This window comes from Echinops telfairi, unplaced genomic scaffold (assembly GCF_000313985.2).
Source record: "Echinops telfairi isolate 266 unplaced genomic scaffold, ASM31398v2 ScPeMD7_7412;HRSCAF=8450, whole genome shotgun sequence".
In the NCBI taxonomy this organism is placed as follows: Eukaryota; Metazoa; Chordata; class Mammalia; order Afrosoricida; family Tenrecidae; genus Echinops; species Echinops telfairi.
Window position 1 is genome coordinate 9,093,765 of NW_022111312.1, and position 27,835 is coordinate 9,121,599.

The following is a 27,835-nucleotide window of genomic DNA, read 5'->3' on the forward strand; positions in this document are numbered from 1 at the left end:
AATTGGTATCAGACATATGGGCTAATATTGGACTTGTGGACTTGATCTGGACTGGGCTAGGATGTTTTCTCAATATTCAACTGCTCTTGTCTATAAAGCTCTTTCCTACACACACGAGTGTCCCTGAATTTGTTTCTCTAGTCTACCCGGACTGACACAGGACCCGGCAGGACAGAGTAGAACTGTTCTCTAGAATTTCCAAGACTGTTGGTCTTTATCGAGGCTCACTGTCTCATCTTTCTTCCACAAAGTGGCTGGGAGATTCAAACCGATGACCTTTCAGGTGGCAAGTTGGGGGCTGTCACTGCCTTCCGTGGTATCCAGACTCCTATTCCAATGGCAACGGAGGAAAACATTCAAACACAGTCCCATGTGTGCCTTCTTCCCTTAAGCTGGGAAACCGTCTTTGGCTTCCAGGAGGAGCACCCTGTTCGGGCTGTTTCCCTCCTTTGTAAAGATCCCCCACCCTTCCCCAGATGGTGTCTGACTTCAGGGAAAGCCTCCGTATGTTCTAACAGAGCTCATAGGCCTCTGGTTCCCCCAAGCAGCCTGCTTTGGTGGCTGCTGAAATGGGACTTGTTATGACTAACCTTTTGGGAGAAGCCCATTTCTGAAGTTTAAGGTCCACAGACCACATGGCTGATTCCACCCACTGATTGGTCAGCAGATGATGGGGTTGGAGAAGCCGCCTTGAATAGTCTGAGTCCTGGATCCCAGGCAGGGCCTTCCTGGTGCCCCTCGCCTCATCCTCTGCTCACCTTTCTCCACGCCAGCACCTCACTGGAAGCCAGCCTTGTTTCTTGAGCCAGAATGGTGGCCATGGCTCCTCCTGGGTCTCTGTGCCTCGACTCTTGCTCTCCGTGCTGAGACCATTCTGGCAACACCAGCCAGAAGGGACTCTTTTCAAATCCAAGTCAGATCTTGTCTCAAAATCCTTCCTGTCACAAAGAAAATCGGGGGAAAAGCCCAAGGCCTTCCAGTGGTCTACAATCCCCCTCTCTTGGGGTCCAGGTATCGTTCCTCACTGCTGCTGCTAGAACACAGCCCAAGGCGGTGTGAGCTCGGGCCGGACCCTTGTGGGGGATGCAGCTCACTCCCTCACACTCTGGAAGGGTTTCCCCATGTGTCACCTTCTCATGGACATTTCTCCCCACCTAGAACTCACAGTTCCCGCTCCCCATGCTCCCCACTTCCCTGCTGTGTTTCTCCAGGAAAGGTCAAGCCCAGCCTACCACCTGATTTTATCAGTAAAAGGCTGACTGGGGGATAGGCATTTACAGACCTTATACGTTTTGTCTTTCATGCTACCAGCTCCGCTGTGGGTGGCGGGGACAGAGACCAGCTCTTCTTGAGAGTCCGCTCCCCTCAAGTGGGCACTACAGGCGGGCGGGAGTCTTCACAGGCTCTGGTCCCCCAACGTGGGAACAATCGCCACGTGGCTTAGTTATTTGTTGTCTTGCTCCAGCACGGACACAGGGCCGAAGTGTCTCAACAGATGTACCAACAGCGGCACCTGCTTCCTGGGACCCACCGGCGATCCCATGTGTGCCCGATTATAGAACAGTCTTTGGCTCCTTGAGGTTGTCCGTGACTCAGTCGGACAAAGGTTGATTGTCAGGCCTTCCTTCCAAGGAGCCTCTGGGTGGACTCCTTCCCCCACCCCCCAACCTTTCGGTCGGCTGTGGAGAACATTCTACTGCTGGCACACCCAGGGGCTCCTCTGGCACATGGGAAGTAGGTGTCACCACACACAGGGTTGAATTTCAGCCCTAGCAACACAAGAGCAGACGGTGTCTTGCCTGCTGCTGACCTCCCTCCCTCTGTTCTCTGTCCTCCCACCAGCACGTACACCGATGAGAGGATGAGGAAGGTGGAAGGAGGGACCGAAATCTTGCTCCGCCCCTTCACCCCCTGGCACAGCTGCATCTTCTCGCCCTTGCTCCCCCAGGCCCGAGTGTAAGCACAGCCCCAGGGTCCTGTGCCTCGCTAGCTGCTAGCTCGGAATTGACACCGAGGTGGAGTGACTCGCACATGGTAATGCGGTGGGGGGTGGGGGTGGGAAGACCAGGGAGGCTGCACTTTCATTCCCGAGAAAGGCACGTGGCGCCTGGAGCTGGCAGAGCCATTTGGCATATAATCCTAACAGGAAGCAGACATGCTGGTGGAGAGTGAAGTGGCAGATTAGCTGGGGTCGTGGCAGTCCATTTCTGACCAAGCCAGGCACTCTCATGTTCAAGAGCTCGCAGAGCGGATGAAGGCTGTCTGGAGCCTCTCTGAGCTGGGGCGGGACTGGGGTGGGTGGGAAGCCAGGGCTGGGGACAGACGTGTTCTCCCCAAGACACCGAAAATAACTACCCAAAGAAGCTGGTACAGTCTCTGAACCCTCAGGCATGGACTCATCATCATTATCATCCTCATCATCGCCAGGCGTGGGGGGCGGGACGGGCCGCAGACAGTTCTCTGTTGTTTGCGAGTACACATACCTGTGCATTGTGGGGTGTTTACAAGCACCACTCCCCCCAAAACTGCCCCTCCTCCTTCCAAAGGAAAACACTGTGGTCAGGGCAGGGGAAAGAGTACAATGATGTCTAGACTTCTCTGTCTGATCATTTGTCAGATGTTAGACCCCGAGGGTACGCACATACAGTAGAAGACCTGGTGACACAGTGAGTGGTGCTTTGGACGGCTAACCAGGTCAGCAGTTTGAAGCCACCAGCAGCCATTCCTCGGGGGAAAGATGAGGCTCTCTAATCCCATGAAGAATCTCAGAAACCCACAGGAGCAGTTCTGCTCCATTCAAGAGAGTCGTTGGTAATAAGTTTTTGGTTTGTTTTTTTTTAAAGGTGGGCAAAAGGAGTTCTAGTGGCACTGTGGGCTAGGCATTGGGCTATTAATGACAGGGTTGGCAGTTCAAACCCACCAGCTGCTCCTTAGGAGAAAGAAGGGGCTGTCTGCTCCCATAAAGATTTACAGTCTCAGAAACCCCACATAGGGGTGCGACTCAATGGCAGTGGGTATGGTGTGCATGGAGACAGGGGTGGTAGGATTCAAATCTTCCCAAGGTTGATTTCTTGCCACTGCCCCTCATGTCTCTCAATGGAGGCTTGCATGTTGCTATAAAGTTGACCAGGTTTTTAGCAGGAGAAGAAGAAAGGCCTGGTGGGATTTACTTCCACCAGTCAGCCAATGAAAACATGACGGATTACAATGGTCAGATCCCACTGTTTCTGGAATCAGCTGCCATGAGTTGGGAGTCAACAAGAGCTGACAAAAGTGGTGTCCCTGTTGATCTTGGCCAGCCTACCTAAGTCAACCCCACCAGGGTCGTGTGAAGTATGGGTGTATTTATCTCCATTTTGCAGATAAGGAAGCAGATGCTTAGAGAGGTGTACTCGCCCGCCTGGCAAAGGTCACAGGGCTCAGCACGCCACTGCACTCGTGTGTGAAGCCAGGTGTGTCTAGCCTCTGAGGCCATGCTCTCACCAATAGATGAACCACAGAAAATGTACGCAAAAGCCTCACCCCTAAGAGGGGCAAGTACTTGGAGGGTCCTTGTACTTGGGGAGCCAAGTCTCAAGGACTTGTAAAGCGAAATAAGGTGAGACAGTTAAGTTGTAGGGTGAAATAGCAGTTCTTGATAAGATCATTGAGCTTACGAATGGAAGATGCAATCCTCACCACATCTTCATTTGACATCCCAGCCTTTGATGAAGCTCCTCCCTCTTCCCTCCCTTTGATATGATGACTGGCATCTTGGGAGACCAATGCATTCAAGACACTCCAACCTGCAACTTTTGCGATCTGTCCTGAAACCATTACCTTGCAAACACTCAAACTCCCACGGCCATCAAGTTGATTCCAACTCATGGGTTTCAAAGAGTGTAACCCTTTCCTGGAGTAGAAAGCCCAGTCTTTCTCCCACATCTTGCACAAGCAAACCTCAATTTTCTTGTAATAGCCTTTAGAAACATCTACACTTCTGGTGCCTGTGTGTCCTGTGAGCAAGCCCACTGCACCCCAAAGGCACAGGGCAGGGATCTCTAGACTTCACCTTCCATCAAACTCACAGGGGGCACATGAGCAAAAGCCTGTTCTTGGGCCTCACCCTTGGCTCTGCTGGGCTGAACAGCAGAGTCACAACTAAGGACACGGAGGCCTGAATCAGCCACTGACGTGACTAGTGACTAGAGAGAGGACCTTGCCCATCGTTTCCTCGAGCACCATGGGAGAAACCTGCAGCCCAGGGAAGGAGCAGGAGTTGCCAGGAGTCACCCAACATGTTGTCGGCAGACCCAAGACTGCAATGTAGGTCGTGACTTTATACCTTGAAATAATCATTTCCCAGAGGAACTGGTACTCGTATTGTCACCGTGGTTACTGTTTCTTCACTCTTCTTCATCCCGAACGGGGAAAACCCACAGTTGCACATCCGATGGCTATCACAAGCTCTTAAGACCCCAGTCATTCAACTCCAGATGCAGAACATTGTCTCCTAAGTTTGGGATAGAATTTGCCATAGATAGAGGTATGAAAGGTCAGAATTTGGGATAGGTAGACTATAAACGGCTAGACTTTTTCTGTTGTTGCTTTAGAGTTTCTAAATGGCTAAATTTCTTCTTTGGTTTCTGTCTGCTCGTGTTGTCTACTCCCGTCGGTTAGTCTGTTTCTGGAAATGTGTCCTTTTTTTCTTCTTCTGAGTTTTCAAACATGTTGGAGTATGGTCCTTCGTAGGATTCCACTATCCTTTCTGTTCCCGTTAGCTCTGGTGTACTTCCACCCATTTCATTTCCTGTTTCTCCTGTTTGCACCCTTTCCTTCTCTCCCTTTGTAAGATTTGCTAGTGGGTTGTCAGTTCTACTAGTCCTTTGGAAGAACGGGCTTCTAGCAGCATTCTTATTTTCTCTGTGACTCCTGCTTCCCTTATTTAAGCTTTAGCCCTTGGCATGTCTTCCCTTCTGGTGACTGTGGGTTTATTTGGTTGCTCTTTTTCTAATAGGAAATTTGGGATGAAGGGATTGCTTTGGGTCCTTCTTTTCTGACATGTACATTTACGGCTATAAATTGCCCTCGCAGCACTGCTTTTGTTTGTCCCGAAGGTTGTAGTATGTTGTGTTTCCGTTTCCACTGGATTCAAGACGTTTGTCATATCGTGTTACCAAGAGAATACATCAGTGCACTACTGCGCTTCCAGGTTTTAATTCTTCCCTTGATCTTGCTGATATTTATAATTGCATCGCACTTGGATTTAAGACTAGGTCTCAGAGTATTTCAATGTTGAATTTATTAATGCTTGTATTGTAGGCATGGTCTAATCTGGAGAATGTTATGTAATAGAAAGCCTGTCTATGGTACCGTTGGTGTCGGAGTGCTCCCTGTATGGCTATGAGGTCAAGCTGGCTGCTTGTGCTGTCTTCTGTGTCTTTATTGTTTATTTCTAACTGTTCTGCCCACCAAAAGTGGTGTATTAAAATCTACTATTATTGTAGAGCTCTGTCTTTCTTCTTCCTTTCTGTTGAGAGCTGAATATTTGTATTTTGAGGCCCTTTTATTGACATATATTTATCATGGCTATGTCCTTGTATTCAACTGACCCTCTAATAGTTACATAATGCCTTTGTCTCCTACATCGCTTTTTGTCTTGAAACCTGTATTATCAAAAATTAATATATCGCCGATTTTTATTGATTGCCATTAGCACAGTATTTTTCTGTACTTCGACTTTTAGTCTAGTGTTGTCTTGGTGTCTAAGGTGTGTCTCTGGTAGAGGGCAGGTCGGTGGATCCTGTTTTCTCATCCGTTCTCTCCACTGACTGGAGCATTTAATGGTTTTGCATCATTGTCATTGTCCACAGAAGTGCATCTGTTGCTGTCACTTTGCCGTGGTGGAGCCGGGGGACCCTGTTCCACATCAGCTCCGGGGCTGCGTTCATTGTGCCCGTGAGTGTGCCCGTCATTCCCCAAGTTGCTGCTGTCTTAGTGTCTGTGAGTCCATACATGATTTCCCCTCTTTTCTATTCCGATGAGGGGTTTATTCGCTTTTTTGTGTATTTCACCCTGCAATTTATTATTCTTTTCTTCCAAAGTATGAAACAGTCTGTTCTACCTTGAGGGTGGGACCAGCCCCGTGCTCAAAAGTTAGAGGAACAGGGGCACCACCCTACCTGTCTGGCCACCAGGCACTTCTGAGTGAGTGGTGCCAACTCTAAGGCCCTTGCCCCAATGGGAAAGCTGCTTGCAAAGTTCAAGATGGCCATGCTCTATCAAGCCAGCTCTAAATCTCAATTCTGTTGTCCCGCTCATCATGTTTGTTCAGTTTCTCTTCAATACTCAATCCTTTCCTCTGAAACCCCGGGTCCAAAGAGTATCATCCCTCTCTGCTTCCTCTAGGCTCTAGTGTCTTTATTGTAGCAGGTCCAGGTAGCCTGTCAACCTTGTCCTCGATTCGCTGTAAGTCCCTTCAACCTTCTCTTGCTGCTTCCTACATCTTTCAATATGTTACCAAAAAAGACGCAAAACCTACTGCCATCAAGTCTACTTCAATTCTTAGGAACCCCTATATAGGGTTTCCAAAACTGTCAATCTTTACAGGAACAGATAGCCTCATCTTTCTCCTGGTGGGTTTTGAACCAATGATCTTGAGGTCACCAGTCCTGCCACTTCCCCTACTGCTCCATCAAATTCTGCCTGGGAAAAAGTAAGTGCTCTATGGGAAGTGCTCAGTCTCTTGTTGTGATAGTGACTGTTTTTCATTATCCCAGCAGTTCGGCATATGAGGCTAGTGCCCACATGATCATGTCAGGGAAACATCAAACCCCAATCAATTCATTCCTGTCTTCTTGCTTTGAGTCTCCAGCAAGGTATTGATCCTGTGCTGGGGGAACCAGAGTACCTGTGGTACAGGCTCTGTAGCTAGCAGGTTCAGCAGTGAGAGAGGCAAGTAAACTGAAGACCTGGGAGGAAAGGAGAAGAAAGGGGAGGGAAAGGGAGGCAGATGGGAAGAAGGGAGGTCCACAGACGATAGAGAGTTTGTTGCTGGCTTCTAGTTTTCCTAAGACCCGACAGACATGGCCACCCCAGAACATGGGGAACAAGTGAAAACAACGGATGCCTCTAAGCAGGGACACTGAGAGGCATATCTGATTAGCATCATGGATGGATGTACTTGTGAGAGTGTTTTCCTGGAAATGGGGAGGGTGGATTCCTTCCTGTCCTTGTGAGCATCATCAGGCCCAGGAGCCCTGGGGACTTCTGATGGGGCAGCAGGCAACGGCAGAGAAGAGCAATTACACAGGCTTCTAATGGATGGACCATTAGCTTAAGGGAGAAACCACTGGCGGGAGGAGGCAGGGCTGCTCAGGAAATAGTTAACCCACTCCTGACCTCACTCGCCACTCACTCTGAGTTGGCTTCACGGGCACTTTGAGCATAGGGCCACAAGAGGGTAGGTGGACCCTAGGAATAAACAGACCCAGGTTTGATCCTCGTTCATCACCTAGCAGTGTGACCAGGGACAATACACTGCACCTCTCTGAGCAGAAGGGAGAGGGAAATGACATCTCTGTAGAGGGGGAAATGACACCGCCATAGGGCTGTCCTGAAGACTAAATGCGACCTCTTCAGATCCTGTCATCAACAAGCTGTGTGGCCTCTGATGAGTAACTAGCCCTCTCTGAGCCCCAGTTAGCAGGTAATACTGTGCAGCCAGCTCTGCAAAGAACGGGGTCATGTGTGTGAAGTGTCCGAGTTGACGCCTGGCTGGTTGCAGGGGCTGAGTCAGGTGCAGCACGTCAGACAGCATAGGTCAGAGTTCTCGTGCAACTATGCATGAGCTACAGCTTCAAATAATGTGCGCAACGTTTTTCGGGTGAAGGACATACGTTAATACACCCTGTCCAGTGTCGAGGCGAATAATACTCTTAAGTGCACTCAATTCCTCTGTGTCCCCAGACTTTGGGGATGCGCTATAGTTGTGTGTATTGTACAAACGAACCCCACGGCAACTGAGTCAATTCTGACTCAGCGACCCACAGGACGGAGGAGGGTTTTGTGTGGCGGGAGGTCAGATGCGCAGGCATTCCCCCACTGAGGGCAATCAGTTGCCAGACTGCTGTCTCATCCCTCCACAGGGGTGGGCCTGCTCCCTGCCTCTGGGGACAATGGACAGGCTCCTGTAGGAGGAGTTCGCATCCTACTGATAATGGTCTCTATCAGTTGGGCCTGGGACAGGCCAAACCGGCTCGGCTGTCCCTCTTCCTATTGCATGTATGCCCCTGGACCACCCCCTCATTACTGTGTAACCTATAGTGCAGCCCCTTCCTGTGACGTATGTCTCTACCTGTAATTAGTGGGCTGGCTTGCCCCCAAAAGGTATATAGGCATGAGTGTGAGTCAGCAATGTAGATCTCTCTCTGGCTCTGAGCTCCTTGATGCTCACTCCCTGGTCACTTCCCTCTCCCTTGTTCCCTTCCCCTCCTTCCCTTCCCCCTCCCTCCACGTGGACCACCAAGCTGGGCTGAGGTGAGCAATGGTACCATGTAACATGCCTGACTGTATTATTGTAATATCTCTCATGCTCTTGATGACTTTAATATAATGCTTACATATCTCAACCGTACAATTGTGCATTACTGAACCCAGAAGTAGTATTACTGAACCAGTGAGTTCTAGTAGCGGGTGGGGCTGGCACCCCACTCCCCCGAGTCATTTTTTAATTTAATACTACAGTTTTGCATAAATCTTTATCCAAAAATAGTTTCCTCTTTCTCCCGATGAGCGAGTTCAAACTGCAGCCCGTCTGGTGAGCAACCAGCGCTTGCCCCCTGTGCCACCTGCTCTCCTTAGCCAGGGAACCCTCCTTCCACATGCCAGCTACGGTATTCATTTCCTTCCAATTTGCCTGAGCTCAAAACTCCCAGCGGAAGGCCCCTTGTTGGGCCTTTCCCCCCAACACACACACAGACTCAAGGTAACACATAGAGACTCAAGGCTTAGCCTCCTCTCCTTTCCCATCATGGCTCGGCCTGACTGCTTCCAAGCCTCAGAGTCCTCCTCTGCGAAATGGGACTCCTGAATGCCTCCTAGGGCCATTGTGAAAGTCTACTGAGACCAGGTATGTGTCTTGGCAGCTCTCTAAGCCGGGGGCCGGTGCACGGGCAACGACTGTCTACCTCAACGGCTGCTGTTCTGCTGCTTCCTCCTCACAGGTCCCTCTCTGTGTCTGCAGGGAGCCGCTCTTCCGCCAGCTCTGTGCCCTCCACTGGCTCCTGGAGGCCCTGACCATCGACCACACCCACCACACCATGAAGCCTGTGATCACCTGCTGGAATCTCAAGTATGCCTCAGCCCCGCCCTTCCTTCCCTCCTGCGGCAGTGGCAGTGGTCCTGCTATGGGTGGGTTGAGGAGTTCTTGTGTGGGCTCAGGGGGGATCCTGACAACGCCGTCACCAGCTCCTCCAGGTTGGTGAGAGGTCTCTTCTAGCTTTGCATCCCATGATACCCCAGTTAGTAGCTTCAAGTCAGCCACCAATAGTATGTTCCCCCAGGGGAATCAGCAACGGCACATCAGCCGGGTGGTGTCCGTTTAAGGCTGAGTCCACGATGGCACAATGACCAGCGCTCCACTCGACTCAAAGCCGGAGTTCTAATTCTCTTCTTCACGGTCTCCAGAAGCTGGTTTTTGTTGGCTCCTCTTCTTTTTCCTCTTCTGTCTCCCTCTCCATGTTCCCTGTACCAGTCCGTTGTTTGGGTTCTGTTTGTTTACCACCGCCCACCCCAATTTCTTCGAGATGTGTTTGTTCATGTTTAAAAGTATATCAGGGTAACTCTTTCTACTGGAATCCTGAAGGAGTCTAAATGGCTGGCATGCTTGACTCCTAAAGTTTGGAGGTTCAAGCCCCATCCAGGGATGCCTCAGCTCCTGTAAGATTTCAGTCCCGGGCAATGGAAATCCCTGGGGGCACAGTTCTGCTCCGACTTGGACACGGAATCGCCAGGAGTTGGCTCCACGATGGCTGCTGGCTGTTTCCTTCACGAGTCTTTCTGCTTGTACCCAAAGAAGCACCCAGGTGGTCTCTGGAGTGGCTACATTTGCTTAGGCAGAGGCTCCAGAGCAGCGGTTCTCAACCTTCCTCATGCCGCGACTGTCATACAGTTCCGCATGTCATGGTGACCCCCAACCATACAATGATTTCCGTTGCTACTTCATCACTGTCACTCTACAGATAGAGCTCACAGCACACAGAATCCAGGTCAGATAAACCCCTCAGGAACACAAATGGGAGTAGTGATACCAGGAGGGCTTGGGGAGCAGGGTCACCCCCTGCCCATGGGGATGAACAACAGAAACATGGGTGAAGGAAGACTGTGGTGAAGGGAGACTGTAAAATATGAAAACAATAATAATTTATAATTTATCAAGGGGTCACAAGGGTGGGAGAGTGGGGAGGGAGGGAAAAAAGAGGGGCTGATACCAAGGGCTCAAATAAAATGTTTAGAAAATGATGGTGGCAACCTATGTACAAATATGCTTGCTACAATTGATGCATGGAATGCTAGAAGAGCTGTAAGAGCCCCAATAAAATTATTTTTTTAAAGCAGGAGGTTGGGGTATCTGGGAGGTCTGTAGCCCCTCCAACTTGTTCCTGTCCCACGTCCCTGCCATGACCTAGCTATGTCTCAAATATCCTTTCTGTTTTAAAGCCACAACCGTAAAGCATATCACATACTATTTTAAGAAAACAGACTAGGCAACTATAATCTACTCAACAATCCATACTGATTTTCCGGAAGGAGACCTCCAGGCCTTTCTTCCACGCATGCAGGGGAGCGCCACTTTCAAGGCCCATGTCCTTCGCAGGAGGCCCTGCGTTGGACGGAGAGCTAACACCCTCCACTGCTATACCAAAGGCTGAGGGGCAGGCACCCAGAGGCATGCTGGGAGAAAGACCAGGAGATGGAATTCTGAAACACGGTTCCCCTCGGACACACAGCAGCAGCTGGCTTTTTGCCTGGGGTCCTTCCAGATATTCCTGACGGTGTTCCTCGTAAGTATTCGCAAACACTTTTTTTTGTTTACGTGAATTGGATTACACTCTGGACATGGCCCTGTAGATCATCTTTTTACCTTTGACAGTGTCTCGGGGATATCTTTATGACGCCACACACAAAAAGATCCCATATCCTCTTAGCAGCTGCAAAATATGCTATGGTATATGGACAGCCATTTCTCCACTGACAGACAGCAAGGTCATTCTCAAGTGTTTTACCATTTCTGGCAGGGCTGCACAGAATATCCTTGTCCATCTATTTTGTGCCCAGTTGAAAATATTTCTCTTAGCTGGATTCTAAGAAATGGAATTGCTGGGTCAAAGCAACAACCAATTTTTTTCACAGTCGATTGCTTAGATTCTAAGAAAAAAGGCCCCTGAGCCAGTGGGCTTCTAATAGCATTTCATCTCTTGAACAAGCCACAAGCAGCAACATTTTGCCTCCGACCCGAGGGCACTCATTCTCCCAAACTGCAGGAAGCAGCAGCTCAGGCAGAGTTTGGATGGAAGAATGAAAAGGAACCACCGTTTCTGCCTTTGGTGGGCCTGACAGCTGTGCCAAGAATGTAACCAACAATGACCAACAGAAGTGGGCACGCTGAGAACAGCGGGGGCTTGCCAAGACTTGTAAGGGCAAAACGCCACCAGGTCATGAGGATGCAAAAGAAGGTAGAGGATTCAACGATGGGGGGAAATGCAGCCCCCAAAAGATTCTCGCTTAAAGACAGAGTGCTGTGGTTTGGATTTTTCCTAGTTAGCTATTAGTTCAGTGTTCGTAGGGTGCTGACCAACATCAGTCTTCAGGAGTCAGTATGAGCAGAGGCCAGCACAACATGGCTCAGTGTTCATTTCTTTAAACACTGTTTATGAGTTCCTGGTTTTGTGGAGGGGGGTGGTTACATTCCTGAATGCGGGGAAAGCATCTCTTAGGCTAGCGAGGAGGTAGAGGGATGTTTTCTCTTAAATCTGTAATTTCTACTTACGGTTCATGTGCCTTAGTATTAGTCTTCCCAAGTCTTCAACTGCACGTTTTAAAGCCAGAAGGATTAAAGTGAGTCCGAATCAGATGGCTCTGGGTGGGCCTGGCATTGCCGCTGTGTGACCTCAGGCAAGTGACTTAACATCTCTGGCCTCTGTCAGATAGCTTCCTGCCTCATAGGATTTATCATAAGGACTGAGCAAAATATCATATAGTCAGCATTTAACCCGATGTCTGGGAATGCAATGCGTGTTCCCTGAATGATGCCTACTAAAGAGAAGGTTTTCTGTTTTAAAGAGCAATTAGCTCTTTGGTTATCGCTACCCTTGAGAGTGGGGGGAAAAAACTACTTCTGAGCAGAATTTTACCAACAAGTAAGACAGGTGCTTGCTAGGGTAATGGAGAAATATATAAATGGAGAAAAAGCACCCAAGGTCAGCCAAAATCTGGCTGCAAAGACAAACAAGCCTGGAAAGGATCCCAAGAGGTAAATAACCAATCCCTGGCTCCCGGAGTGTGCGTGTCTCATGAGTGAAGCATGCTGAGACAGGAACCCTGGGCGCCCACACCCGCTGTCTCCATTACCAGTGCTGCTCTAACAGAAACAGCACAGGTGGGTGGCTTTCAGAACAGAGGTTTAATCCCTCACAACTCCAGAGGCTGAAAGTCCAATTGCAGGCGTCGGCTCTGGGGGCAGGCTTTCTCTCTGGGTTAGTGCTCATTGGAAAGAGGCCTCTGCTCCTTTCAACATCTGCAGCCCTGGTGTTCCTTCCAGAGCCCCATGTGTCTTGACATCACCTTTCTCTGGGGTCTAGGAGGGTCTCAGCACAGGAACTCCTGGCTTTTTTGCTTGGTGGTAGTAGGTCTCTCCCTCACTTCTTGTCAAACAACAGGTAGTGCAAGGACACTCTCGACATCGGATCAGGGTTGTGAGGGGCTTAAGGCTATTGCATCCCACCCTTAGAACGGATTGATCTATCAGCTCACACCACAGGGGGCTGATGACATCATTAGAGAACAGCCCAATTACTCATCATTACATAGCAGCCAAATCACTGAGAACTATGGCCCCACCAAGTTGACACATTTGGGGGGACGAGGGGGATACAACTCAATCCATGACACCCGCCAGGTATTTTCCTAAAGGAAACATCCCTCCTTCATTTCTACCAGCCACAGTGATGGCAGCAGACTTGATCCCTCCCCTCAGGGATTTTATAGCAAGGATACGAGCTTGGCTCAGTATCTGTGCGTGGGCTCCTTACAGATAGCACGTTTCAATAGCTGGTAGTTTAGTCAGGCAGCTACAAGCAGAGAATGGCCTTCATTACTTGCAGAAAGACCCCTGCAATTGGAGAGATTGGACCAAGGGGGGGGCGGAGGGTGGTGAGTGGACACATGGCAGCTTTTAGGAGGTCACCACAGGCTGCACCTAAGTCTGCTTTGTTTAAAAAAAGACTTCCTAGTTTCACCATAATTCAAACACATGGTCACTTCCCCACAGCCTCATTAATTCTGCTGCCAACAGGAGTGCTTATTACAACTGACAAGATGACTGGGTCCACACAGCCGAGGTAGACACTGAGCCAACGTTAATGAATGTGCTAATTACCCTTCCCCGTGAGACCCGCACTTCTGTGGAGGCAAAGACAAAAACGCCTGTGTACACAAAGACCCACAGGTCTTTACACAAACCCTGGGGACCAGCTGTGTTTCCGACTCAGATTCTTTCACATTGTAGAAAGGAAATATGGGGTGTCTGCCAGAGGGTAACATACCACAGGGGATGGAAGTGGCGCCTGTCATTTCTGCAGAAAACGGGGTGAGCGTTTACCCTAAGCACACAGGAAGGAAAAAAAAAAGCCCTGCGTAGACGCCCTCACCAGTCCAGGTCAGCATGAGCTGCCAAGTAGGTGATGAAATTCTCTGGGCTGTCAAGACTCTTGGAATTTTAGAAGTAGGTAAAGGGTTTGGGGCCGTTTAGTCTTCTCATGAAAAAGTAACTTTCTCAGGACCAATTAGGACTAAGTAGAACTGAGCAGACCTTTCCAGAGAAGCAGACCACCAGGTGTTGCCGAGCGCCCACCCAGTGCTATGGAGTCCACTGCAGCCCAACACAGCCCTACAGGAAGGCGGGAACTGTCTGGGGCTTCCGAGGCTCTCCCGCTTGGCAGAAACAGACGGCCTGTCTGTCTCCTGAGAAACAGCTGGTAGGTTCCAGCCGCCAAGGTTTCTATTAGAAGCCCAATGCTTACCCCACCATGCCGCCAGACCTCCTGCATGTTACCTTATGTGTTAGTCTGGGGAGACGAGAGAAACAAATTCATAATCACGCATATATATATAAGAGAGAGTTTTATAGAAAAGGTAATTGTACATTAAGAAAACATCCCAACCCAGTCCAGTCCAAGGTCATAAGTCTGATATTAGCCCATATGTCTGATATCGATCTATAAAGTCTTCAGACTCACGAAGCACATGCAATGGAGCCAAATGCAGGACGATCACAAGCCAGTGGGAAGAAAGTCTCTGGATCCAGTGGCGTTGTAAGCATCTCAGCACTGGCAGGGGTCTCTCTGTGGCTTCTCCGGCTTCAGAAGTGTGGTTGCGTCCACGTGGCTTGTCCGGCTCAGGGCACTAGGGTAGTTCCATGTGTCTTGTCAGCTGCAATGTCTCCCAGGAAAGTCAGCCTTGTCAGTCGAGAGTCTCCAAGGGACTGAACTGAGAGGGAGAGTATCTCTCGCCTCCAAGGAGGAAGTACCAGATTTCCCAGAATTCTCAGGAGAAGGCCATGCCTACACAGACGTCTCATTGGCTATCTCCAGGTGAACAGCCTAGACTCTACCCCTACACTCTTAATCCTTAAAGTAACACCAGATTAGGTGACTACCATACCTTATGTTGGTGATCATCGGCAGCACTGATGGTGCAGGAGGTGAGTTTTGGTTCAAACTTACCAGCCCTTCAGAGAGAGAAGGGAGTAGTTTACTCTGAAGGGTAGCTCTGCTCTGTCCTACAGAGTCGTTACGAGTGGAAATCGATGCAAGAGCACAAAACAACATACTGTATTTGTTATATTATTCTATTCTACTGTATGTACTGCGTGGAATTATATTACACTCTATTATTAAAGCATGTTTGGGGTGATCAACTTATTGTTTGCCACCAGCTTCCCCCCACCCCGCCCACCCCCATTGGCCCCTCACTGGACCATGGCTAGCAGAAACCATTCCCGTCTTGTTCACTGTAGGCTCGCCCGTGCCTCATAGAGACGCGGCAAATATTGACTGATGAAGTGACCAAAATCGTGAATGGATTAAGTCAGTAAGATAAGTTCACTTCTCTGTGATCCGTCTGCCCTGACCGGGGAGGGAGGAACAGAGAACTGGAGTCTTGTCTGACTTGTTCCCAACCCTGACACCTGAGCAGCTCAGTAAATGCTTGTCATATGGGTAGGAACCTGCACTGGGAAGGTCATATGTGACCTCGGCCCTCCAATGGCTCTCCTGACCTCTGCTCTCCCACTGCTCCAAAGATCGTCCTGCATTCGGCGCCATTGCATGTGTTTCGTGAATCTGAAGAGGACTTTATGGATTGGTATTGGACATATGGGCTAATATCGGACTTATGGCTTTGATCTGGACTGGGCTGGGATGTTTTCTCAGTGTTCAATTGCTCTTGTATATAAAGCTCTTGCCTATACACATATGAGTGTCTATGAATTTGTTTCTGTAGTCTACCCGTATTGACACACAAGCCTAGTGTACTTTCTTAAGAGACCACTGCTGTGGAGGAATTCCAACTCACAGAAACCCGATGGGTCAGATGAGGATAGCCCCCCACCCCACCACCTGCCACCACTGGGTTTCTGAGTCTGTGAATCTTTATGGAAGGAGACTGCCTCATCTGTCTCCTGTGGAGCAGTTGATGGGTTGGAACCACCAGCCTTGCTGTTGGCAGCCCAATACTTAACTCCTGACACCACCACTTCCTTAATTGGAGCAACAGTAGGTAGAACCTTGACTTATTAAGAGAGTCCAGACATTTAAGGGTGGGGCCATCCAGACACCACAAAACCAACCAACCTCCCCTGAACAAATCAACACGCAAAGGTGTTTCCAAAAGTTCATGAATAAATGAAATTAAAAGGTAGAATGCTGTGTGTGCAGCAGATTTACCCCTCACAATACACGCCATTTGATTTCTTGACTGCTGCACAAGACCTCTTTAAAGTACTGAAAAGCAAGGGTGTTACTTTGGATGACTACGGTGTGGCGGACCCAAGCCATGGTATTTCCAATGGCTTTATAAGGCCATGAAAGGCAGATACTGAATACGGGAGACTGAAGAGGAATGGTACATTTGAATCATACTGCTGCCAAAGAATATGCGACGTCCTTTGGACAAACATCTGTCTCAAAAGAAGGATAGCCAGAAGGCGTCTTGGAAGTGAGGATGGAGACACCTCATCTCACATATACTTCGGATATGTTGTTAAGAGAGACCAGTCCCAGAAAAGAACCGAATTCTTGGTAAAGCAGAGAGGCAGTGAAATAGAGGAAGACTCTTGACGAGACTGAAGGGCACGGTGGTTACAGCACGGGGCTCAAACATAACAATTGTGAGGATGGCCCAGGAGCAGGCAGTGCTTCGTTTGGTTGTGACTATGAGTCAGAAGAGACTTGACAGCACCGAGAACAACACCATTTTCCCACAAACAGGTTGCAGTCCCCTGATACAGCTTAAGGAGACCACACTTGCATGTTTCCAATCCGACACAGGCACCTCAATCCAGCTACTGTATGGTAACGATGCTAGCAGGCATTGGATGCCTAGTCCTGAGTAGATGACCTCATGGAAGCTTCATTCGGATTTACAGGTGTGCAAACCGAGGCACATGGTGTCTTAGGTAACTTGCTCAAAGTTGCACAGCCAGTTAAGGACAGATCAGGGCTTGAAGCCAGAAAGCCTAGCTACCGAGTGTCTCTGCTTCTTCAGTAAATGAGCGCGTCCTCTGCTCCTAGCGAAACCCCAAGTCTTCCACTGATTTAGAGGACACTCTGGTGCCCTCCTGGGGCCAGAATACAAATGGGATGACTACTTACCAAGATGCCATATGATCTATAAACCCATCATTTCCTTTGACAGAAACCAAACCCATCATTTCCTTTGACAGAAACCAAACACACACCAAACCTCCCCACTGCTCCCTCCCCCAGCCCCCCCCCCCCCCCCCCCCCCCCCCCCCCCCCCCCCCGCCATCCCCCACCCATGTCTTCGAGGCTGTGGAGTTTATCAGCATATGAGCTACAGATGCTTTAAACCACCTTCAGTCTCTCCCCGATTTTCACTCCTTTGAAATTCAGAATAGCACCCAGGGCACAGGTTTTTGGGTTTTTCTGTTTGCAGCTTCATGGTTGGTTTTGAAAATGAGCTTTTTAAAGATCATTTGGGGGGGGGGGGGCGGAGGGGTTCTTAAGGCTCTTACGATAATCCATACATCAATTATATCAAGCATATTTGTACAAATGTTGCCATTAAATTTTCTAAACATTTACTTTCTATTTGAGTCCTTGGTGTCAACTCCCCTTTTTACCCTCCTTCCACCACCACCCCCAACCAAACTTTATATTTAGTATTCTGTAATTATTTAACACACACGTTAAATGGTCTTAGTGGGGGAGGGGGGAAGGGTAGGGTCTCGCAGATTAGCAAGCAAAGGTCAGAAAGGCAACCTATTGGACGGCATTATCTATCCTTGTTTGGGGTTTACTGCGTGAATAGCACTTTCCTGAAGCAAGCATCGATCTCAAGATCTTCAGCCCGAGAGCATCTTGAGATTTCAGTTTACAGACACCCGGAAATCTCAGAGTAGCAGCAAAACCCACCACCCTTCTACTATCTAGCTCGTTTAGACAGGCAGAATGAGTCATTGCTCCATTTTGGATGGCTGGATGTTTGCGGGGGTCTTAGTATTGGGCACCTCATTGACTGGGAAGACTCAGCTAGGAAGTGGCCTTCAGGGGCACTTTAAGGGCATTGCAACACTAGTACACAAGTCAAGGCCTACACATTCGCACATTTGCTGATTGGAAGCGGTCTCATAAAATTAAACAGGTTTTACTCTCACAAGGACATAAACATTATGGAGGAGAACTTAAAGATGGGAAAAGTTTTTTAAAGGAACACAACTTTTTCTTGATAGTCCTTGGGTCGTTCTTGGTTTTGTTTGCTTCTTTGAACAGGGATGTGGATCCAGAGTTTTGTTTGTTTGAGTATCTGCTTCGGCCTCCCCTCCATCAGATTGGCCTCCTCCATGGCCATCACCTCTTGGTGCCCCATGGTTTGGCTACGGCTCTCAACCTGTGGGTCATGACTGGGACCCTTTTGGAGGGATCGAACAACCCTTTCACAGGGGTCGCCCAATTCATCACAGTAGCAAAATGACAGTGTTGAAGTAGCCACGAAAATAATTTTATGGTTGGGGGTCACCACCACATGAGGAACTGTATGAAAGGGTCGTGGCATTAGGAAAGTTGAGAACCACTGTGCTAGAGGGATCATGTGGAGGAGGAGACCCCCCTTCTCTATGGATTGGGGGAGCCCTCTTTATTGTCTGCCAACCCGATCATGATCACTTGGGTTGAGATCACTTCAGCTGTTTGAGTAACTGTGTCTACTTCCACCATGCCTGTTCCGTGAGCTGCTGCAATCATCACAGTGACTTTTCCACCATAAGATGGGGGGGGGGGGACTCGTGTAGATGGAGCACCATGTGAGTTACCATAGCTCTCATGGGAGTGTCTGTAGGAACCTCCACTTGGATGGTCTGAATAGTCAGTCCCATCAGGACCATAGCCATCTCTATCACGATGGCCTCCAGAGGGGTAGTCAGCACGTGAACTGGAGGGGCCATATTCACCATAAGTATAATCTCTTATATCACAAGAACTGGGGTGACCTCTGCTTAAATAACTGTCTTTAGTTGACTATCCAGCATCTCTCAGGGACAAATAAACATCTCTGTGGAAGGGCACGGTGAGCCCCCGTAACTATCTCTTCCAACGTGATACAGGGACTCTTCCTCCCATCCCACTGCTGCTGCGCCTTGGTCCCGAAGGGGCTGTGGGGGAGGTCCTCTTTTTACCGGAAGTGGTCCCCCGGAATAACTCATGCTGAAATTCTTGGAATTACCACCATTGGCCATATCCTCCTCCACTTGAAGGGAGCCCCCTGGCTCCTCCACGTTCTTCTCTCCCACCTCAAAGACCCCTCTGGAGGCCCCGGCTTCTTGGAAATGGTGGCAGTCCACGTCTACTGCTCTCCAATGTTGGTTTAGTGGCTTGTTTGACCTTGAAGGCTTTTCCATCTGCGTACTTTCCATCCCTATCTCCGGCTGCACCTTTGGCATCTGCTGGGCTTTCAAAGGTGGCAAAAGCAAATCCTCTGATTTGTTTGTTTCTTGGTCTTTTCTCAGGAGTACTTCCACGATTTATCCGTATCTGCCAAATCCTTCTTTGAGGGCTTTCTCATCTGTTTCTGTACTGAGCCCAGGGTGCCGCCATTGTATGTCACTTGTTTTTGCCCCGTGGTGCCCTCCAGAAGGAATCATGTCCTCAATCCTGTTTGTTCCAGACACTGCTTTGGATACAGCAGAGAAGGTAGCAAGCCACGGTTCTACTCTCCGGAGCGTCCATTCGAGAAGAACGGGGCAGATCACACACATGCAAGCATCAGGGTGGTTTGTCATGCCACATGGATGGGCGAGGGGTGATTTGGGGATTGGATGGTTAGAAAAGGCTTGCTCAGGAGGTGGTTTTCCTCTGGCATGGATTCACTCTCATCATGCCTGCAGGCTGGCACTCAGGTGGCCAACCCTGCAGAAGTGAAGGAACAAGGCACAGTGACCAGGGCAGCTGCCTCTCGGGAGATAGGAGGCGATACCCATCCGGGGAGATCTCAGGAACCAAGGCACTCCCCCTTAGCCTCAGACAATGGAGGGGTCTTAAAGCTGTGGACAAGCGTCTCCCAGGGGTGTAAACGGTCCACACACTCAGCTGCTCATTGAAAAGCAGGAGGTTGGGGTCCTCCCTAGAGGCACCTCAAGAGAAATATTTTGTGATCTATGTCCAAAAAAAGCAGGCACTAAAAATCCTGTGGAAATTTCTACACACAGGATATGTTACTGAGGGAGCAGGAATCTACAGATCCCAGGTCCGCATGAGCGAGAACAGGCTCCAGGGCCGCTCTGTCACACGGGTTATGCTGCCAACGGAATTTCCACACTGGGAAGTCACTATTTCAGCCCCAACAGGAGTTCGGAAAGACATGGAGTATTTGAGAAAACATGTGCTGATTTCCACTGAGAATGGTACCCTCAATTGGCCAACAGGAACAAATTGCTTGCTTCCCGCCCAACGAGGGCAAGCGAAAGGAAGAGAAACAGCTGTCAACACCCTCTTCTCGTCATTTCTGGCCAAGAGGATCCAAAGAAAGCTACCGTGAAGGGAAATATGGACTGAAAGTTCAAGTCAAATCGACCCCACCCCCTCCCATTAGCTCCTCCTCCACGCCACATGGAGATACCTTGATTGGGAAAAGCATCTCATCTTCACAACAATCCCAACATAGCGAATGCTGCTGCTGCGATTGTTGGGGTCAAGTGCCCCTGGGTCAACTCCAATGCATAGCAAGGTCAAGGACGGTGGGACAAAACACGGCCATCCTCACAACGCAGATTTGTCCCCTGCAGTAGTACACCATTTGATTTCCTGACTGCCACTTCCATGATGGTTGGTTGTAGATGCAAGAAAACAAACCCCGTGACAACTTCCATCTTTTCTCCATGGATCATGATAACTGTCTGTTGGTCCAGTTGGAAGGTTTGGGTTTCTTTACAGAAAGGTATCATTCATACTGAAGGTTGTAGTACTTGATCATCATCAGTAAGTGTTTCAAGTCCTCTTCTCTTTCAGCAAGCAAAGCTGTGTCATCTGCATCTTGTAGGTCATTCAGGAGCCGATCCTGATGCCTTATTCTTTTTCATATGGTCCATCTTCTCAGATTATCAGCTCAGCATACAAATAAGAATAGTGAGAGAATACTGCCACAATGCACACACCTTTCCTGATTTTAAACGATTCCAGATGCCCTTGTGCTACCCACACAACTACCACTTGGTCTGCCTACACGTGCCAGATGAGCAAAATTACATATTGTGGCATTCCCATGCTTTGTAAGGTTATCCAGTTTGTTATGATCCACACCATCGAATGCCTTTGTATGGTTGATAACACACATCTGTCTGATATCCTCTGCTTTTAGTTCAAATTCATCTAACATCAACCATAATACCCCTTGAGGTAGTTAGTTTATTGTGCCAACCTGGCTGATAGACACTGAAGGGCGGGGGGGATGAATGGCTCCGTGAGCCTCGCCTTTCTAGTTCTCAGGTCTCTTGCTTTCTGACGGTCGGACCAGGGTGAAGCTGCCTTAGTCAGTTCCTTGCTTTAGCTGGCAAGGCTCACTTCCTGCAAGATATCCCTGAGGAGAAGCCACATGGACCTACCCCGATGCAGCCCTTGGTGCTGGAGAGCACCCATGTGGAGACCCCTGCCAGCACTGAGATGCTTACACGTTCACTGACTCAGCTGTCCTCCTGCAGTCGGCATCATTGCATCTGTTTTGTGAGATGGAGGACTTTGTGGAATGGTGTTGGGCGTTAATGGATTAATGTTGGACTTGTGGGCTTGGGCAGCACTGGGTTGGGATGTTTTCTTGATGTGATCTTACCCTTTATATAAAACTCTGTCATACATGAGTTTCTGTGGATTTGTTTCTCTGAAGGATCCAGACTAACACACCCCTCATTCCACATCCTCTTCAGAATCTGACTTGAATTTCTGGCAGCTCCCCATCAATGGACGCTGCGACTGTGTGTTTTTTTTTGTTTTCTTCTGCAACATTTTATTAGCACGTGGTATTAACTATCCTGGTGGATCATTTGTGCCTGCTGTTGCATCTCCTTCCTGTAGAAGAGGCACAAATACGGATCTCTTTCTGTCCAGTAACCAGGTAGCTGTCTTCCAAATTTATTGGCACAGGAGAATGAGTGTTTCCAGCACTGCGCTAGTCTATCCGCTTGTTGAAACATGTCCACAGGTATTGTGTCCACGCCTGGGGGCGTGTTCTTCGCCAATGCCATTGGTGCCACTTGAACTTCTTCCTTCCATATCACTGGTTCTTGATCGTATGCTACCTTTTGAAATGGTGGGTCATCGACCAGTTATTTCCGGTACAGTAATAATCTTCTATCTCCTTTTGATGCCGCCTGCATCATTCAGTACTTTGTCTTTCCACCCAAGGCTTACGTGTTTTCTTCCGTTCTTTCGGCTGGAGACAGGCTGAGCGTGTTCTTGCCTTTGGCTTTCTCCCTCCAGGTGTTTGCATAGCCCCTTGAAACGCTTCACTTTGTCTTCTTCAGCAGCCTGCTCTCTGTTCAGTTCTTTCATTTCCTTATTTCCGGTGAAAAGCCCGGAGATCACAACGGTACCCGTTGGCAAGTGTATCACTGGGCTGGCACAGGACCAGGCAGCAGGCTGTGCTGTCGGTCAGAGGGTCACCATGAATCAGGGGCCAATGCCACAGCATCTGACCACAGCAAAAGTCTGAGCAAAGATGGTCACCATGCTACACCTGACTTCAAGGAGCAGGAGAGGACTGAGATACCTGGGGGGTGGCACGCATGCCACCTTCTCCAGACCACCTCCACTTGGCACAGGGTCTGTGCACTGAATGCTTTTGTTCCCTCCCTCGATTGATCTTCTCTTTTGGTTGACCTGCTACTGAGCATGAAACATCAGAGAGCCCGGCTCTGCCTAACCAGACCCCTTCATTCTCTCCCCGTGACTTTGCAGGAGCAAGGGCTCGGGGCTTTGAAAATCTGTGGGAACCAGGGTGCCTTTTTAGCTCATTTAAGTCAGCATTAACAGCCCACTTCCATCTTCCCGCTTGAGCCTGCATATTTAAGATGTGGAAGGCTTGGCTGGATCCAGATTTAATTTTACATGGGGAAGGGGGGCTGCTTTTGAACTTTAAGCAGAAGGCTGGAGGCTCAGCAGGAGCTGCGTTAGCAAAGGGAGGAAGCGAAGAGCCCTGTGGTCTTGAAGGACATGCTCCTATGCAGAAAAGCTAAAGCTTCCAGTTGGTGAGCATTAAATCAGACTTCAAAAGCACCACTAGTTTAAGTATTATTTAGAGGACTGAGGTATGGCTCCTTCTCCCTCCGGATGAATTTTAAATATTCCCTAATTTGATTACTCGGGGGAGAGGCTGGCAGAGCCCACATTAAGTGAGCTTCACTGTTAATTATTCAGAGGGCTTTTCCCTGTGTACTCAAACATGGGATCCTATAGAAGGCTTGGTGTCACACCCTCAGCCTTGAGCTGGTAAAGTTCAGCAGGGCCCTACCGGAGAGGAAGCTGTACCTTCCCCACCCAGGCCTGCCTGTGCTGTTGCTAGCCGGGCTCCATCTTAAGAAGCCAGTCCTAGCTAAGGTGTGCCCTGATGACATTAGTCCTCCTAGATCCTGGCATCCTCCCCTGCTCTCTGTCCCCGTCCCCACCTTCAGAAGTGGCCTGTCCATCTTCCCATTCCTATCTAAGCTGACTAAGATCCAAATGGCTGAAAGGACCTCACTCATCTAAGATCACATCTACAGAGAAAATGGGGACAAAGACGGAGATGGATGGATGGACGGGTAGATGAACGAGGGGGTGAGTGAGTGGAATGACAGATAAATAAGATTTAAAGATCAATAGATTGCTACATTGATCAACAGAGAGATGAAAACACAAGATCACAAGATGAACAGATTGATGGGCTAATAAGTTTCTCAACAGAGATAAAAGTTATAAAGATAGAAAGACCCAGGAAATGATAGATGAAAGGCCAACAAATAAACAAATGGATGGATGTGGCTTGGACTCTACCTGCTTATTAATAGAGACCCAAAATCTAAAAGGCTCTGAAAACGCGTTTGTTTTATAACTTATTTGGCAACAACATCTGACGTGAACCAAACTAATTTGGTTGTAAAACCTGACCTGAAGCTATTTGTTATCATTTATCCCATTTACGTTCAACCCGGGCCCATTCCCTTGCAGAAATATCCATGTCTTTGATAACAGGAGGCTGCCCCAGATTCCAGGGCCCCCCTTCTTTTCCAAAATGCCCCCATTCATAACTGGGCAGCCCCTCCAGCCCCTGCATTTCTGACGGGATGGAGCCTGGCACCGGCAGAGATGCCAGGGATTCTGTGTCCTACCTATCAGTGGGGAGGGAGATTGTCTTGGTCTCGTGGTGCTAAAGCGGATCTCATTCAGGAGGGGTGCTCCAGGGAAAAAGAGAAATTGGAATTGGGAGGGGTTCTGGAGAGGCATCCTGTAGCTTCAACTCCATTCCTCCTGGCCAACCTGCATCCAGCCAAGTCACTGAGCCACTGGGTTTGTTTTTCCATCTGTAAACCTGGGCGGCAACGGCCCCAGCACGAGGTTCTGTTGCAGTTAAACGGTGAGAATGCACTGAAAGTCCTGCACTCGCTCACCAAACCCAAACCCCTGCTAGCTGCATTCTGAGTCCCACATCACCCCCCCACCCCCATCCCACCTCAACCCAGTAATGCCTCTTCTGTGTCACTCACAAGTGTCCCTGAGGGTGGGGCCAGGGCCGGCAGGGATTCAGACAAGCTTTTCAGTCAACCTGCAGAGTCATTGCAAACCTGCCCAGAATCTAGACGGGGACCTGTGTCCAAAATGCAAATACATCCGGGATACACTCATGTACCTACATGCATGTGCGCGCGCACACACACACCACTTCCCCCAGCCCTACCCAGCAGCAGTGACCACTCCTAACCTTGACTTTCACTCCTCAGACCATTCCCCCCTAAGCCCAGCCATGAGAACTATCCACCTCCCTCCTTCACAAGTGCTAAGGGAGACAGTGGGGGGGGGGGGGGCGGTGTGAGCAACAGTTTGTTGTAATAAACCAAGTGTTTTGGAAACAGAAAACGCTACTCAACTGTTTTTCCCTCAGGGACCCAGGTGGAAGCAAGAGCACAGTGAAAAAAATCCTTAAGGACAAGTCCATGGGACAGAAGTGGGAACACTTCGTCACGGCATCCAAGGTAGACCAGGGCACAGGACACAGCCCTCTAGCCGCCGGCCACCAACATCGTTGGGTGTGTTTTTGCCAGTCTTTTCTTTGATGGGATTTTTTTCTCTCTCCATAGTTGGTTCTCAATGTTAAGGAAAGTCAGAAGCACATGCTATTGGATGGGTTTTTGTAAATTTTAATTAAAATGGTTGTCTGAGGATCAGAGAAAAAATGACATTTGGCTGGACACCACTTGGCAGGGGACTGGGCAGGGGAGGGGCGGTGGGCACTGCTTAATAAGATGTCACCAAGAGGAAATGGGCTCACCTCAGCCTGTCTTTCGAATCAATAATAGTCATTTCTCTCTGCTTTTTTAATACTCAGTCTGAAAATAAAAAGTGAGGGATTTCACGAGACTTTCTGCAAACTAGAATGCATGCTTAGTGTTGTTATTAAGAGGACACGGAAATCTATTCTTGTCACTCAAAGCTATTCCTAAACCCAAACGTCCCCAATTCATCTGCTCCACAAACTAGAACCTGACTAATGATCATGGCAAGCGGTGATATTTAAAGAGCGTTTGTTACCTTGCTCTCTGACCCACAAAGTAGGCAGAGTACTCATCCCTGCCCACCTCACAATGTCCGTGAAGAACCCGGAACACAAAGGAAACTCAATCTGGAAACTTTAGAAATGCTGACTGTCACTATGGATACATCATTTTTAGGAGCCAAGGTATCTCACTTGGAGGGCTAAGGTGCCCCTGGTGTTCTGAATCACTTCCATATGCATGCCAAATCTGGACAATGAAAACAGAAGACCAAAGAGAGATTAATGTCTTTGAATTACGGTGTTGAGGGGAAAACAAAACAAAAACAAGAAACATGAATCTAGCATGGAATTCCAGAAGATGGGACAGCTCTGTCTGGGAAGAAGTATAGCCAGAATGCTCCTTCCGATCAACAGTGGCGAGACTTCTTCTCCCGTGTTTGGGCCATGTGATCAGAAGAGACCAGTCTCTGGAGAAGGCCGCCCTGGGTGGCAAAGCAGAGGGGGAGCAGAAAGGAGGAAGGCCTTCGGTGAGACACACAGACCCATCGGCTACAGCAATGAGCTCAAAAATAGCAACACGTGTGTGGGTGGCACGGGACTGGGCAGTGTTGTGTTGTGCACCGTGGGGCCACTGGGAGACAGAACCAAACAACACAGCAACAAGTTCTGTGCTCAGGAAGCTCTTCCGGTTCCTCATCCAGTTTCGGGCTCCTGATACTCCCACAGGGCATGCGTTTACCCCAGGTGGGCAAGGAGGAAGCTGGGATGCAGAGGGTAGGTTGTTGGCCTGAGGTACCCCAGCTGGGCCATGAGAGAGCCCCAAGTTAAAGCAGTGTCGGTTTATGAAACATGAATCCATGCTCTCCGTGATGCCATTATAATCGCCCCTCATAAAGATGTGATCACCAGTGTTTGCTCTTTCTTCAGGGGTGAGAGACCCCAGAGATAGGAGTCTTTGTTTTTATCACGGAAAGTTACTATGGAGACCACACGCATATCCGTCTCCAGAAATTCACAAAAAAAGCAGGTGCTACAAACCTTTTCCTTAAAAAGAAAATGTCCTTCAGGAATCGTCTTGACTACAATTGGAGTGGAGGAGGGTGGGGAATGGTGGAACTTGTTTTCTCACAAAAGTGAATTCTCTCGGAAAGCGTGTGGGTTCTGTCCTAGACACGTGGTGGTTGGCGCAGTACTAAGTTGTGAATCAGGACATGGCTCAGGCACTAACTCACCGTGTGAACCTGGTCAAGTCCTGTCTCTCTCCTGCCCCTGGCCTCCTTCGCCCCACACAACCGTGGTAAGAGACGCATCTGGCAGAGTCTGCAGCACCTGATAGGCTCTTCTGCCTGGCAGTGCCCAAGCTCACGAACTGTGGAGCCCCCAAGGGCCAGCCAAGCACTGTAAATGAGGAGGCGAGCTGGGGAGTCAAACAGTAGGGAGGGGTGAGGTCTGCAGAAAACTACCGGCAAGAGTCAGCTCGATTTCAGCTCATTCTGCCACATAAGGATTGGAGGAGGCCAGGGTTTAGCACTTACAAAGGGACCCAAGAAGCTAGGGTTTAAGCTCCCAATTGTGGAAATGCTAGAGGGTTAAGCACGACTTCATGAGGCCCACCCATTTGCAGGCTGTTTCTAAGAAAGTGCAGGGAGCCAGTGGGGGAAAATCTTCTTTTGTTGCCAAAAAACTGTCCCTACTGAGGTGGAACACAGGAGCCGGTTAATACCACTTTTGAGGAAAATCTAGAAAATAAAGAAGAGCCGTTTGGGGACTGAAGCCAAATCTGAGTGAGTCAGTTCAATAAAGGGCACGCAAGCTGCTGGAGCTGCCTGTCACATCGTCCCCCAACATTTTATTTCCCTGCCACTCTCAATTAATCAGAAGTGTCAGGCCTCCGCTTTGGATGTCCCAGCTGGGGTGGTTAATTGAATTTTAATTAATGGCGGCGTTCAGAGCATGGAATAAAATCCCAGCTCCAGGAAGATGTGCAGAGCTGTGGATGTGGAAAGCTCTTCTTAGATCTTCACCGTCGACTCTCTCCACTGGTGACAACTGAGGAAACTGAGGCAGGGAGCAGACCTCCTGGCTCATAGTCCAGTGCTCAGTG

The 27,835-nt window shown here is 49.2% G+C and overlaps 1 protein-coding gene across 1 annotated transcript in view; it reads left to right on the forward strand.

The window, feature by feature from the left end:
* Positions 1-27,835, forward strand: part of CCDC60 (coiled-coil domain containing 60) — a 203,770-nt gene that overhangs the window by 150,786 nt on the left and 25,149 nt on the right. The window contains exons 4-6 of the mRNA XM_045296707.1: positions 1,843-1,956; positions 9,224-9,331; positions 25,120-25,210. Of these exons, the coding sequence (XP_045152642.1) occupies positions 1,843-1,956; positions 9,224-9,331; positions 25,120-25,210 (313 nt within the window). The remainder of the gene's footprint in view (positions 1-1,842; positions 1,957-9,223; positions 9,332-25,119; positions 25,211-27,835) is intronic.